This window comes from Chlorocebus sabaeus, chromosome 14 (assembly GCF_047675955.1).
Source record: "Chlorocebus sabaeus isolate Y175 chromosome 14, mChlSab1.0.hap1, whole genome shotgun sequence".
In the NCBI taxonomy this organism is placed as follows: Eukaryota; Metazoa; Chordata; class Mammalia; order Primates; family Cercopithecidae; genus Chlorocebus; species Chlorocebus sabaeus.
Genome location: NC_132917.1, coordinates 97,294,513 through 97,307,044, shown reverse-complemented (window position 1 = coordinate 97,307,044; position 12,532 = coordinate 97,294,513). Strand labels below are relative to the sequence as shown.

The 12,532-nt window shown below is 55.0% G+C and overlaps 1 protein-coding gene across 3 annotated transcripts in view; it reads right to left on the bottom strand.

The window, feature by feature from the left end:
- ZNF892 (zinc finger protein 892) overlaps positions 1-12,532 on the bottom strand; it is a 58,296-nt gene that overhangs the window by 1,843 nt on the left and 43,921 nt on the right. Inside the window, exons 5-6 of one of the 3 annotated variants that reach the window (XR_012095434.1) lie at positions 2,667-2,779; positions 69-124 (exon numbers count right to left, since the gene is read on the bottom strand). Coding sequence is in view for 2 of the 3 variants with exons in the window: in XM_073023173.1 (XP_072879274.1) it covers positions 2,715-2,779 (65 nt within the window). In the remaining variant the exon portion in view is untranslated. Of the gene's footprint in view, positions 1-41; positions 125-1,569; positions 2,102-2,666; positions 2,780-12,532 lie in introns of those variants that run through there. The other 2 variants (XM_073023173.1, XM_073023174.1) reach the window with 2 other exon arrangements.

Below are 12,532 nucleotides of genomic sequence, written 5' to 3'. Positions count from 1 at the left end.
AAACCTGCCCCCATATTCCCCGTTTCCCTGTCTGTCTCCCCCATGTAGACAGGATTGAGTTTACTCACCGTCACATCCTCTTCAGCTCTGGACACAGAACCCAGCATATTTTCCAGTCTCGAAACTTTGGAAAAGCACATCATTTGAATACATTTAAAGATAAGATTTGTTCCCCATAAGGGCCATCAAAATTAACAAACCAAAACCCCTGGCTGGACGCAGTGGCTCACGTCTATAGTCCCAGCACTTTGGGCGGCCAAGGCGGGCGGATCACTTGAGGCCAGGAGTTCCAGCCCAGCCTGGCCAACATAGTGAAAACCCGTCTCTACTAAAAATACAAACATTAGCTGGGTTGGTGGCGGGTGCCTGTAATCCCAGCACTGTGCGGGCTCGGCCGGGGGGGTGGATCGCTTGATCCCAGGAGTTCAAGACCAGCTTGGCCAACATGGTGAAACCTTGTCTCTACCAAAAATACAAAAAACAAAAAAATTAGCCAGTCTCATAACCTTGTCTTTAAATAAACAAATAAATAGATAGATGTTTTGAAAAGAAGAATGAATGGGTGAGTCCCTAAACTAAAACTCTGTGCCACTGTGGTGAGTGAGCCTGGCGGGGAAGGGTGAGGTGGCTGGGGTGGGAAAGAGAGGGGTCTCTTCAGTGAGCCCTGGGACCTTCTTCATGAGCCTCTCCAAGCAGTATGGACGGGAGGCAACCCAAACAGAGGCTACCCAAGTGTGGGAGTGTGTGAGGGTTTCAGCAGAGTGTCGAGAGTCCCCATGACAGCGACGGCAGGCCGGTAAGGTTTCACCACGGCTACCTGGCAGGGACTAGAAGGCCACGGGACATCAGGGCCTCAGGGAGCTTTGTTAGAAGTGGTCAGAGTCGGGAGGGCAGGGGCCCTGTAGGCAGGGGTGGCTGTGCTCTGGTTCCCTGTGGCAGGATGAGCTTCTAGAAAAAGCAGGCCACAATCAAACAGATCCTCCAGAAACAGCTGCTGTAGGAAGGCTTTGGGTCCACTAAAAACTTCAGTCCTTGCAGCCCAGGCCCACGGGATAGGCTCTGCCTCCTCTCAATGGCCGGGTGAGTCCCCTCGATGAGTCCCCTCTGCTCCCTCTCCATGGTCCATGGCCAGGTGAGTGCTCTTCCCCCTCTCCATGGTCAGGTGAGTCCCCTCTGCTCCCTCTCTATGGTCCATGGCCAGGTGAGTGCTCTTCCCCCTCTCCATGGTCAGGTGAGTCCCCTCTGCTCCCTCTCTATGGTCCATGGCCAGGTGAGTGCTCTTCCCCCCCCCATGGCCAGGTGAGTCCCCTCTGCCCCCCCTCCATGGTCAGGTGAGTCCCCTCTGCCCCCTCTCCATGGTCCATGGCCAGGTGAGTGCTCTTCCCCCCCTCCACGGCCAGGTGAGTCCCCTCTGCCCCCTCTCCATGGTCTATGGCCAGGTGAGTGCTCTTCCCCCTCTCCATGGCCAGGTGAGTGCTCTTCCCCCCCCCATGGCCAGGTGAGTCCCCTCTGCCCCCCCTCCACGGCCAGGTGAGTCCCCTCTGCCCCCCTCCATGGTCCATGGCCAGATGAGTGCTCTTCCCCCTCTCCATGGCCAGGTGAGTGCTCTTCCCCCTCTCCATGGTCAGGTGAGTCCCCTCTGCTCCCTCTCTATGGTCCATGGCCAGGTGAGTGCTCTTCCCCCCCTCCATGGTCAGGTGAGTCCCCTCTGCCCCCCTCCATGGTCCATGGCCAGGTGAGTGCTCTTCCCCCTCTCCATGGTCAGGTGAGTCCCCTCTGCCCCCTCTCCATGGTCCATGGCCAGGTGAGTGCTCTTCCCCCTCTCCATGGTCAGGTGAGTGCTCTTCCCCCCTCTCCATGATCCATGGCCAGGTGAGTGCTCTTCCCCCCCTCCACGGTCGGGTGAGTCCCCTCTGCCCCCCTCCATGGTCTCTGTGTCAAATGGGAGAGCAGCGTCTTCCAGCCTGACCCAGATCTCCTCACTGGCCAGAGCCTCCTTGGATGCCCTCTCTCTCCCAGGTCAGCAGAGGGCTTGTCTCGGGTTAGGCTCAGGCCACACCTGACACCGGCATCAGCTGCCCGTCTCCCTGGAGCCCTGACCCTGGGGAGGAGACAGAGACGGAAGCCTGGTGTGCAGAACCTCGAGGCTGCTGAGGTCACGTGTGGTCTGGGAGCATCATGGAGCACCCCTAGAACTGGACTTAGAAAGACAGTGGACACACGTTGGCTAAAAGCCGCTGGGCCTAACCTGACACCTTCTCCCCTTCAGTCTCTTCCCCCACATTCAGTGGAAGGAGAGATCACTGGTGTCCCCCCTTTGGAGGGGCCACGTGTCTGTTTCTGCCTCTTGGGGGCCTCACAGCAGCACTGCCCATCAAACTCTCCCAAGCCCTGTGTGGCCCTGGAGTCTCCTGATGTGACCTGCTCAGATGCTCAGCAGCTCTGCACTGACACTGAAACAGACAGACTTTCTCTTGCACTGTTTGTCCCCGACACAGTTCTGGGAGTCCCAGGAGGGAAGAGCAGAGGCTTCTCTTCAGTGGGGCCCAGGAGGAGGTGGGGCTAGGCCGAAAGACGAAAGACGAAAGACAGCCTGGGATGGGGGTGCCACCCTGGGGGGAAACGTGAGACCCGAAGCCTGAAGGAAGATCCTGGCGGCCCATTACCTGCTCTCCTCACAGCCTGCCCTGCTCAGCACCTGGAGACCAGTCTCATCAGCAGGGCCTACTGCACAGAACCGGCAGGAGGAAAGTGTGCGGTCCCGATGGCAGGAGGGGGCCTGGAAGGGATGTGGAGAGACTGGAATGGGGCTCACACCCACTGCCCGAGAGGGAGGCAGGAGGGATGAAACGGCCAACTCAAGGATTCGCAGACTCACAACTGTTTGTGGAAACAGAAAGACTGTCAAGGATTAGCTGACCGCAAGTTATCGTGAGTTAACGGTGTGGCGAGACACCCAGCATGCCTGTGCGAGGCTAGATGGCCCTGGAGGCCAAAGGTCCGGCAGCTGGGGCCCGTGCCAGGGTCCTGCCCTGCCCCGCCCTGCTCTGCAGCTTGGACTCCCTCGCAGGACAGTGACAGCGAGATGAGGCAGGGCCAGGAGCACCGAGCCAGGACAGGAGCCGCTCCCAAGGGCCAGGAGGGAGAATGGGAAGGCCAGGGGAAGGTGGCGTCGGCTTCCCATTTTCCACACTGAGAGGAGCCAGAGATCTGACCCTACCCTGCCTTCTCCCCCACTTCCTACCCACATTCTCTGCCTTACAGACCCGGCCACCCACACCTCGTTCAAGGCATGGAAGGCCGAGGACAGGCACTTTGGCGCAGTCCTCCAGGGTCCCACTCTCAGCAGCAGTTCCCTTTCCTGCACAACTGGCGCACTCTGCAGACTCTCTGCAGACCATGGGAGAGGACACAGGACACCTGACACCCAGGAGCCCCAGGCGCTCCCACACCCACTGCTCAGACTTCTCAGAAGTAGATCCACGTGGCGTCTCCCAGGAAGCAGGAAGGACCTGGACCGTTGCTTTCTGAGGCTCTTTGAAAGGAAAGGCCTTTCCTCTCTGGGTGGGCTGCAATGGGAGCTCATCTCTCACCCCCATGTCTCCACCTGGCTGCCCGTCAGAGTCACCTGCGGATGCCTGGCTCACGTCCCAGAGCCCCCAGATTCTAATCTCCTGTAGTGGAGTTCAGTGTTTGTGAGTTTTGTGAGCTTGCCAGGAGGTTCTGGTGGGCCAGGAGGCCTGAGAGCCACTGCCAGGGCGGCGCAGGCCCCCCTCACAGGACACAGCTCTTATCCTGTAGGGCAGGGGCACCCCCACCTCATGTGTTCCTGACCTTTCTATGTGGGCTGGTGAGGGGGTGTCAGGATCCCTTCCCTGCCTGTGGTCGTCTCTCCCCCGACCTTCCACGTCCACCGCAGCCTGTACCCTGAGAATAAGTAGCCTTTGCACCAGGCCCCAGGGACCAAGACACACAGGTAAGGCATAGGCATGAGAAAGGAGGGTGGGAGACAGTGGGTGCCCCCCACGCTCTCACAGGGGGTGGGGCGGGAAGCAGCTGGGTGGCCCGGAGGAGCCTAGGCTGCAGATGGGCCCCAGAACATATCTCAGGAAGCCTTCAGCTCGTTGGGGGGCAGCTGGAATTTAGGGTGTAACACCCACTGTGGCATGTGGAGAGATGCAGACACTCCCTGCCAAGGTCTGGGCAGCCTGTGGGGTGCTCTGGGGGACCACTGGGGGCCAGCAAGTCTACACGGAGCTCTTCGGGATGGACTACCAAGCTGGCAGGAAAACAGATGAAGTCAGTGACCAAAGCAGTTCCGCTGCACGAACGCCCACCTCACTCCAGCTGATCGTTCCAAATGCAGAGGACAGCGGAGAAAGGACCTCAAAATGAAGATGGCAATGGAGCAGTGGCATCTGCCAAGTGCAGAGTGCAGAGGACAGTGCAGAGGACAAGTGCAGAGGACAGTGAGGCAGCACCCCAAATGCACAGGAGAGTGGATTAGCAGTGCATTAGAAGGACAGGGAGTGTTGGAGCCATTCCTTCCAGAAGCACAGGACTCACTTGGGAAGTGGAAGGCTCGCTTGAGGTCAGGAGTTCGAGGTTACAGTGAGCTATGATTGAATGCACCACTGCACCGCAGCCTCAGTGAGAGAGTAAGATCCTGTCTCAAAGAAATAAAGAAGCATAGGATGTGGAACAGCAGCTCCAAATGCAGACGACATTGGATCAGTGACATCCACATAAACTCAGAGGACAGGAGCTCCAATGTCTCCAAATGTGGAGGGCTGTGGGCAGAGCCTCTGACACAGGGTATGTTAGGCTGTTTTTGCGTTGCCATAAAGGCCTACCTGAGACTGGGCCATTTATAAAGAAAAGAGGCTGGGCACGGTGGCTCACGCCTGTAATTCCAACACTTTGGGAGGACAATCACTTAAGGTCAGGAGTTCGAGACCAGCCTGGCCAACATGGTGAAACCCCGTCTCTACTAAAAATACAAAAATTAGCCGGGTATCGTGTTTCACGCCTGTATTCCCAGCTACTCGGGAGGCTGAGGCAGGAGAATTACTTGAGTCCAGGAGGTTGAGGCTGCAGTGAGCCAAGATCACACCACTGCACTCCAGCCTGGGGGACAGAGCGAGACTTTGCCTCAAAAACAAAAAGAAAGAAAAGAAAAGAGATGTAGCTGGCCCACGGTGCTGTGGGCTGTACACACAGCAGGTGCCAGCGTTTGTTCAACTTCTGGGGAGGGCTCAGAGAGCCTCCCCTCCTGGCGGAAGGTGGAGGGAAACAGGCAGATCACATGGTGAGAGCAGGAGCAGGGGAGAGAAGGGGCAGGTGCCACACACATTTAAACAACCGGATCTCGTGTGAACTCACAGGGAAAACTCGCTCATTACCAAGGGGACGGCGCTAAGCCATCCATGAAGGGTATGTCCCCATGATCCAGTCCTCCCACCAGGCCCCACCTCCAACACTGGGGATTACATTTCACTGTGAGATGTGGAGGGGACATAGATCCAAACCAAACCACAGGGTAAATGCAGCGGGGTCCCCAAAGCCCGAACACAGTGAAATGCCTCTGAATGTAGAGGAGTGGAGCCGTGTCTTCCACATGCAGGGGTCAAGGGACCCGTGGAGATGCACAGTGGAGTGGGGCAGTTCCACCGAAGGCAGAGGACAGGGCAGCTGTGCCTTCCAAATGCACTGGGCAGGGGAGCAGTGACTCCAGATGAACGTGAGAGAGCAGCAGAGACAGCCAAGTGCAATGGGCCCGGGAGCCCTGCCTCCCAATACAACAGTGTGGGTCGTGAGCGTTCCACCTACAGCGCAAAGAGGGAACGCAGCCTCTTTAAATACACAGGACCGCCAAGCAGTCCCAGGTCAGTGCCGATGACGGGGAGCACGGACTCCGAGGGAAGAGAAGCTGTGGAGGGGTGCCTCAGCCTGCACAGGGCAGGGGGCAGGGCGGGGGGCCGCAGCTCCGCAGCAGAAGACAGGGTTTGTGCCTGCAAACGAAGACGATGGAGAGCAGAGAGCGGCAGAACAGTGTCCCCCAAACACACACGCAGAGCAATGCCTTCCACATCCACAGAAGGATGGAACAAGGGCTTCCCCCTGCAGAAAACACTGGAATGTTTCCTTCCAGATGCAGAGAACACTGGAGCTGTGCCCCCAGCTGGAGTACAGTGAGCTGTAACATCCAAGTGCTGAGCACAGCAGAGCAGTGCCCCCCAGTGCAGAGACGGCGGAGCAGTGCCCCCCAGTGCAGAGACGGCGGAGCAGTGCCCCCCAGTGCAGAGACGGTGGAGCAGTGCCCCCCCCAGTACGGAGACAGCAGAGCAGTGCCCCCCAGTGCAGAGACGGCGGAGCAGTGCCCCCCAGTGCAGAGACGGCGGAGCAGTGCCCCCCAGTGCAGAGACGGTGGAGCAGTGCCCCCCCCAGTACGGAGACAGCAGAGCAGTGCCCCCCAGTGCAGAGACGGCGGAGCAGTGCCCCCCAGTGCAGAGACGGCGGAGCAGTGCCCCCCAGTGCAGAGACGGTGGAGCAGTGCCCCCCCCAGTACGGAGACAGCAGAGCAGTGCCCCCCAGTGCAGAGACGGCGGAGCAGTGCCCCCCAGTGCAGAGACGGCGGAGCAGTGCCCCCCAGTGCAGAGACGGTGGAGCAGTGCCCCCCCCAGTACGGAGACAGCAGAGCAGTGCCCCCCAGTGCAGAGACGGCAGAGCAGTGCCCCCCAGTGCAGAGACGGTGGAGCAGTGCCCCCCAGCCCCGTGCGGAGACGGCGGAGCAGTGCCCCCCACCCCCCCCACAGTGCGGAGACGGCGGAGCAGTTCCCCCCCACTCCGTGCGGAGACAGCAGAGCAGTGCCCCCCGGTGCGAAGACAGCAGAGCAGTGCCTTCCTAACATGTCGCACAGGGCATTGGCGACTTCCCAGTGCAGAGACGGCGGAGCAGTGCTTCCGAATGCAGCACAGTGTGGATCCAAAGGCAGAGGCCACGTGATCTTCCCTCAGACTTTTATAACCAGCCAAATTACCATTTCAGTGCCATAAAGATGGCAATATTAGACCTAAAGAACCTAAAACATTAATACATCCTGCATGATTTTTTGTAGAACTTCCTAGAGGATGTTTTCCTCAAAAATGGTGGCACAAGCCAAGAATAAGAAAGATACAGGAATCAGGAAACAACGAATCGATGCCAAAAGAGAGGCAGAGACACCTCAGGATGACAACCCGCTGGTTACATAACTTGGAGACCACCCAGACCAGATTAGAGTGGGAGAGGAGCAGTGTGTGTGTGGGGGTGGACGGGAAAGAGGGATACCTGGGGATAGGGATTCTAGAATGAAGGAAAACTCTGTAGAAGGTGCCTGAAGGAGGATTGGAAATAAAGATATATGTCTAGTAAATTATGCAAGTTACCAAACAGGGAAATTTTATAACATGGACTAAGAAAAGAGATGGGATCATGGCACACCCGCAAGAGTCAGGCCAATGCTGGAGGTGGAATTCATTCATATTACAGCAATTGTGGCCGGGCGTGGTGGCTCACACCTGTAACACACCCTAGCACTTTGAGAGGCTGAGGCGGGCAGATCACCTGAGGTCAAGTGTTCGAGACCAACCTGGCCAACATGGGGAAATCCAGTCTCTACTAAAAATGCAAAAATTAGCTGGGCATGGTGGCACATGCCTGTAGTCCCAGGTACTCTGGAGGTTGAGGCACAATAATCGCTTGAACCCGGGAGACAGAGGTTGCAGTGAGTCAAGATGGCACCACTGCACTCCAGCCTGGGCGACAGAGCCAGACTTTCTCAAAAATAACAAAAAAACAAAACCAAAATAAAAAAACCCAAAGAAACAAAAAATAAAAACAAACATATTAAAGCAATTGTAGTGTGATGAAAAAGGATCAAGCAGCTACATTTAAGTGTCTCATAATAGAAAGTTAATAAGCAATGACTGTGTTCACAAATCTAGATACAGCAATATTTTTTAGAGATATGGAGGTAATATCAGAAAAAAAGAATTAAGAGAAGAAAGCGTGACTGCAGGCAGCAAGGGCAGGGCTGGGTTTTTGCTGATTTTTCAGTATAATTCCTTTCGTACTGCTTTATTTTTTACCAAATGTATGTGATATTTTGCCAAAAGTTTAATATTTTATGTGAAAGTGACCCGGTTTCTGTATTCATTTTTCTATTATTTCTGAAAGAAATCTCCACAAGCTTAGTGGCTTCAAGCCATGCGAATGTAAGATCTAATTGTTCTGTAGGTAGGAAGTTGGGTAGCTCGGCCGGTTCCTCTGCTCTGAGTCTCACAAGACTAAAATCAAGGTGTGGGTTGATGGCTTGGGCTCTGATCTGGAGGCTTTGGGGTAGAATCTAAGTTGTTGGAAGTATCCAGGTCCTTGTGGCTGTAGGACTGAGGCCCCCGTTTCCTTGCTGGCTGCTAGCCATGGGTACATCCAATCCTTCTCACCTTTGAAATCTCTCTGACTCCTGAATCTGCCATATTCTCTCATCTTTTCTGCCTCATCTTTCTGACTCGTCTGCTTCCTAATCTGTATTTAAGGACTCACACTGGGACCAATGACATATTTCAGGATGATCCCCTATCTTCAAGTCAGCTGGTTAGTAACCATAATTACATCTGCAATGTCCTGTCACAGCCGTACCTTGAATGACATTTGATTGAACAGCCAAGGGACAGGAGTCCTCCAGGGACATCTTTAGAATTCTGCCTGTAATAGGTTTCTTGATTATAAAGCCCCTTATTGTCTTTAATTTGCTACTGTAACTTCTGAGTCTCCCAGAAGGGGGATTTCTGTGTCAAGTATCTCTTGGATCAGGTTCAGTTGAATACGTCAGAAAACTCCAAATAACAGTGGGGAAACCAAAACCGAAATATATTTCTTCTCACATTAAAATGAGACCGGAGGTTGAAAATCTAGGGCTGTCCCAGCAGCACCACAATCGTCAACAACCCCTGCTCCTTCTCTCTTTCTACTCTATCATCCCAAGGCAGTCTCTAACCTTGTGGTTGCTTCAAGGAACAAAATGGCTGCAGAAGGTCTAGTCATCACATCCACATCCCAGGCTCAGAGATGGCTGAGAGGAGCTGTAACCCTCCTGGTTGAGGCAACTTCCTTTAAACAGCCTTCCCGGAGGTCATCCCCAGACCTTAAACTCACATCTTATTAGCCAGAACTTGGTCATAAGGCCACACATAGCTACAGGTAGGGTGGGAAACATGAAGTTTCGGCCGGGCACTCAGCTGCCTGGAATAAAGCCAGAGCTCTGTCGCTCAGGGAGAAGGGAGTGTAGACACGTGTGGATTCGGCCTCCAGTGACATCCTCTGTGTCTCGAAGTTATTTGACTGTAGACGCATTTTGTTCTGAGTGTACCAGGCAAATTCTCCCTGTCAGAGCACAGGTCAGAAAGTGTGGTTGTTCTCTCTCATTTCTCCCTCGCTTGCATTCTGGCTGCCCAATACATTTAAGTTTTCCTCTCCTAGCCCCCAGTTAGTAAAAGTATTTTAGAAGCAAGTGACATAGTACTGAAGAAAATAAAGACACATATCCATAAGTTGTGTCGTATTAAAATAGGATCCTGCACTTATCATGCGTAAACGAAATAATTCCTGTCTTCTCTTTTCCCTTTCATTCTTGTTTTACTCTGCTGGTACTTAAACATGGTAGAGCATGCACCAACTGGCACCAACGGCCTCCACGTAGCTCTGAAGGAGAAGGGGAACCCCCAGCACCTGCACGGGGCCCATTCCTACCAGCCATGGCCCTGGAACTCGATGCATGACCAGGAGCAAATGAGGAACTCCAGGGACTTCTGCCTGAAGGTCCCCAGGCCCTCTCCTTTCATATCCAACCAGATGGCCCAGCCCATCCCACAGCATCCCTCCCACCTCCTTGCAAGGCAAACTCCTCTATCGAAGACCTCGGCACAGCAGAGGATTCTCTAGTGTCCTCTTGCTCACTTTGCTGCTGGTCACAACCTGGAATCTGGGAGCCAGTCCCTGTCCTTTGTCCCTGAATCTCCACTAAAAGAATTGTGGAGGCCAGGTCTGGTGACTCACGCCTGTAATCCCAGCACTTTGGGAGGCTGAGGCCGGCAAATCTCCTGAGGTCAGGAGTTCAAGGCCAACCTGGTCAACATGGTGAAACCCTGTCTCTACTAAAACTACAAAAATTAGCTGGGTGTGGTGGTGGGCACCTGTAATCCCAGCTACTCGAGAGGCTGAGGCAGGCGAATCGCTTGAACCCAGGGGGCGAAGGTTGCAGTGAGCCGAGATCACGCCATTGCACTGCAGCCTGGGCAAAAAGAGCGAAACTGTGTCTCAAAAAAAAAAAAAAAAAAAAAAAAAAAAAAATTGTGTAAGGGTCTTTGACGAAGGGTTGGGGGTAAGGAAGGTAAGTGACACAGAGGAAGGAATGTCAGTCATCACATTCCTCCTGATGCCCTCACAGGTGTCCGCGATGGGAATCTCTCTGGGCCCTGCCTGCCTGCAGGGCCTCCCTCTTCTGTGTTGTCGTGAGTCTCCTCCTGTCTCAGATCCTGGCACTGAAAACCCAAACTTGTAGCCTGATGATAACATCATATGGGGTTCTGTCTGGGGCTGGAGTGTGAGCCCTCTCCACGTACACAACTCTGCAGGCCACTGTTGCAGGGGTGCCTAGAGGACACTGCACACTTGGAGAGAACCACCTGGGCTGCAGGCCATCCTCACCTTCTCATTTGGGATTCACGAGCCACTGAGGACCCCAGTCTTCCATGTGCCAAAGCGGGGTTTGGCCTTGCTGACCTCTGAGGTTGACCCCTGGCTTCACCAGTCGGCTGCTGGTGATCCCACCTCCCGTCATGCGGGAAGCAGGAGCTCTGCCCCACTGAGCAGCATTCTTGCAGATGAGGCAGGGCCCGAGACAGCAGAGGCAGAGGCAGCAGTTTGTCTGGGCCCAGGGAGACAGAAACGGGCCCTTCACTGTTGCAGTCAGTCTTCTTGTCCCCAGAGGGAGAGAGGATGAGAACCCAGGAGACTGGCTTCATTGTCAAGGTTTCCGTGGAGACTGGCAATGTCCTCGGGGGACCTGTGGTGTAAATTATAACCTGGTGAAGTAGGCTGCTCTAGGATGTCCAGGAATGCACTTTGGTGAGGGAGGCAGTGCCCCCAAATGAAGATCGGGCCTTTGATAAGAAGGGGAGACAAAGCAGGAATTGTGTCAGCAGAAAGGAGCCTGAGAGGAAGAGCTGAGGGGACGGCTGGCGTTCAGGATCTAGGCTAGATCGGGGAGCAGGCAGGTAACATGGAGGACAGACACACTGTTTCAAAGTCAGTGTGAAGCGAGGAGGTGGCAAACCCAGGAAGGGACAGAAGGTCAGCATAAAAGGGTGGGTGTGTGTTTGGCGCCCAGCAGGAACGAGATGAGCCGGTGAGCACAGACGCAGAAGCGAAGCACGGCAGGTGAGCACACGTTGCAACAGGCAGCAGGCTGCAGGGAGAAGCACCAGAAGCTTAAAGCAGAAACTCAGACACGGGCCCGCCAGAAGAAGGAGACTGGGCTCTGTGATACGTCGGGAGCCACGCAGCAGCCGGACCTGGGTGTGAATCTTGGAGACAGAAGCTTCCCAGGGCAGCTCCAGGATCCAGGTTTCACCAAACCACAGCTCTGACAAGAAGCCCAGGGTTAAGTGCAGCTCCTTCCCGGGAGCACTCCCGTGGGAAGAACAGCCTTTACTTCAGGTGGGGAGGGGAACAGCTGGAATCCCCTCCTAGGACCCTCTCTCCAGGGAAACCACGGTGATTCAGCAGTGCCTGCTCCTCTGCGGAGAAGCCCAGCACCTCTGCACTTAGAAGTTAGCCAAAGGCAGCAGACTGCCTGTCCTGGAGCCCAGGGCTTGGGTCTAGCCCATATTATCACGAAGAGCTCACAAGTGAAGCCGTCGGATCATCACACTCGCCTCCCACTTGGTGCCCCCACAGTCAAGTTCTGTCCCAAACGTTTGTTGGCCACCACAGCCAAGACAATGCTCCATGTTCATTTTCCTCTCCCAGATGCTGGGGCAGATCGCGTATTCCAGCCTCAACTGCAGTTGGCTCGGAGCCATGTGGCTAATTCCGATGAGCAGGCTGCACGTAAAAGTAAGGTGGGTTACCTCTTGGCTGAAGCACAGCAAAGTAGATGTGAGGTCGCCGGGCTTCCTTCCTTGTCGGGGAGACCCTGAAGCCACGTGCTGAGATGGTGACGTGACAAGACGGTGGGGCCTCCATCTGCCTGGATCTCTGGGTCTTGGCAGAGCCGCCAAACTCAAGCCTCCAATCCCCCCAAATACACACACACACTCCAATCCCAGTGAAAAGTGGCAGAACATTCAACCCCAAAACAGGCCACTTTGACAGAAGGATACCTCAAGCCAAAGGCAACTTGGAAACAGCAGGTGCAGCCAGGGCACTCTGATCTTCCTTCTCTCCCAGAAAACAGGAGACAAAAACTCCCACGTGAAAGGTGCCCTCCTT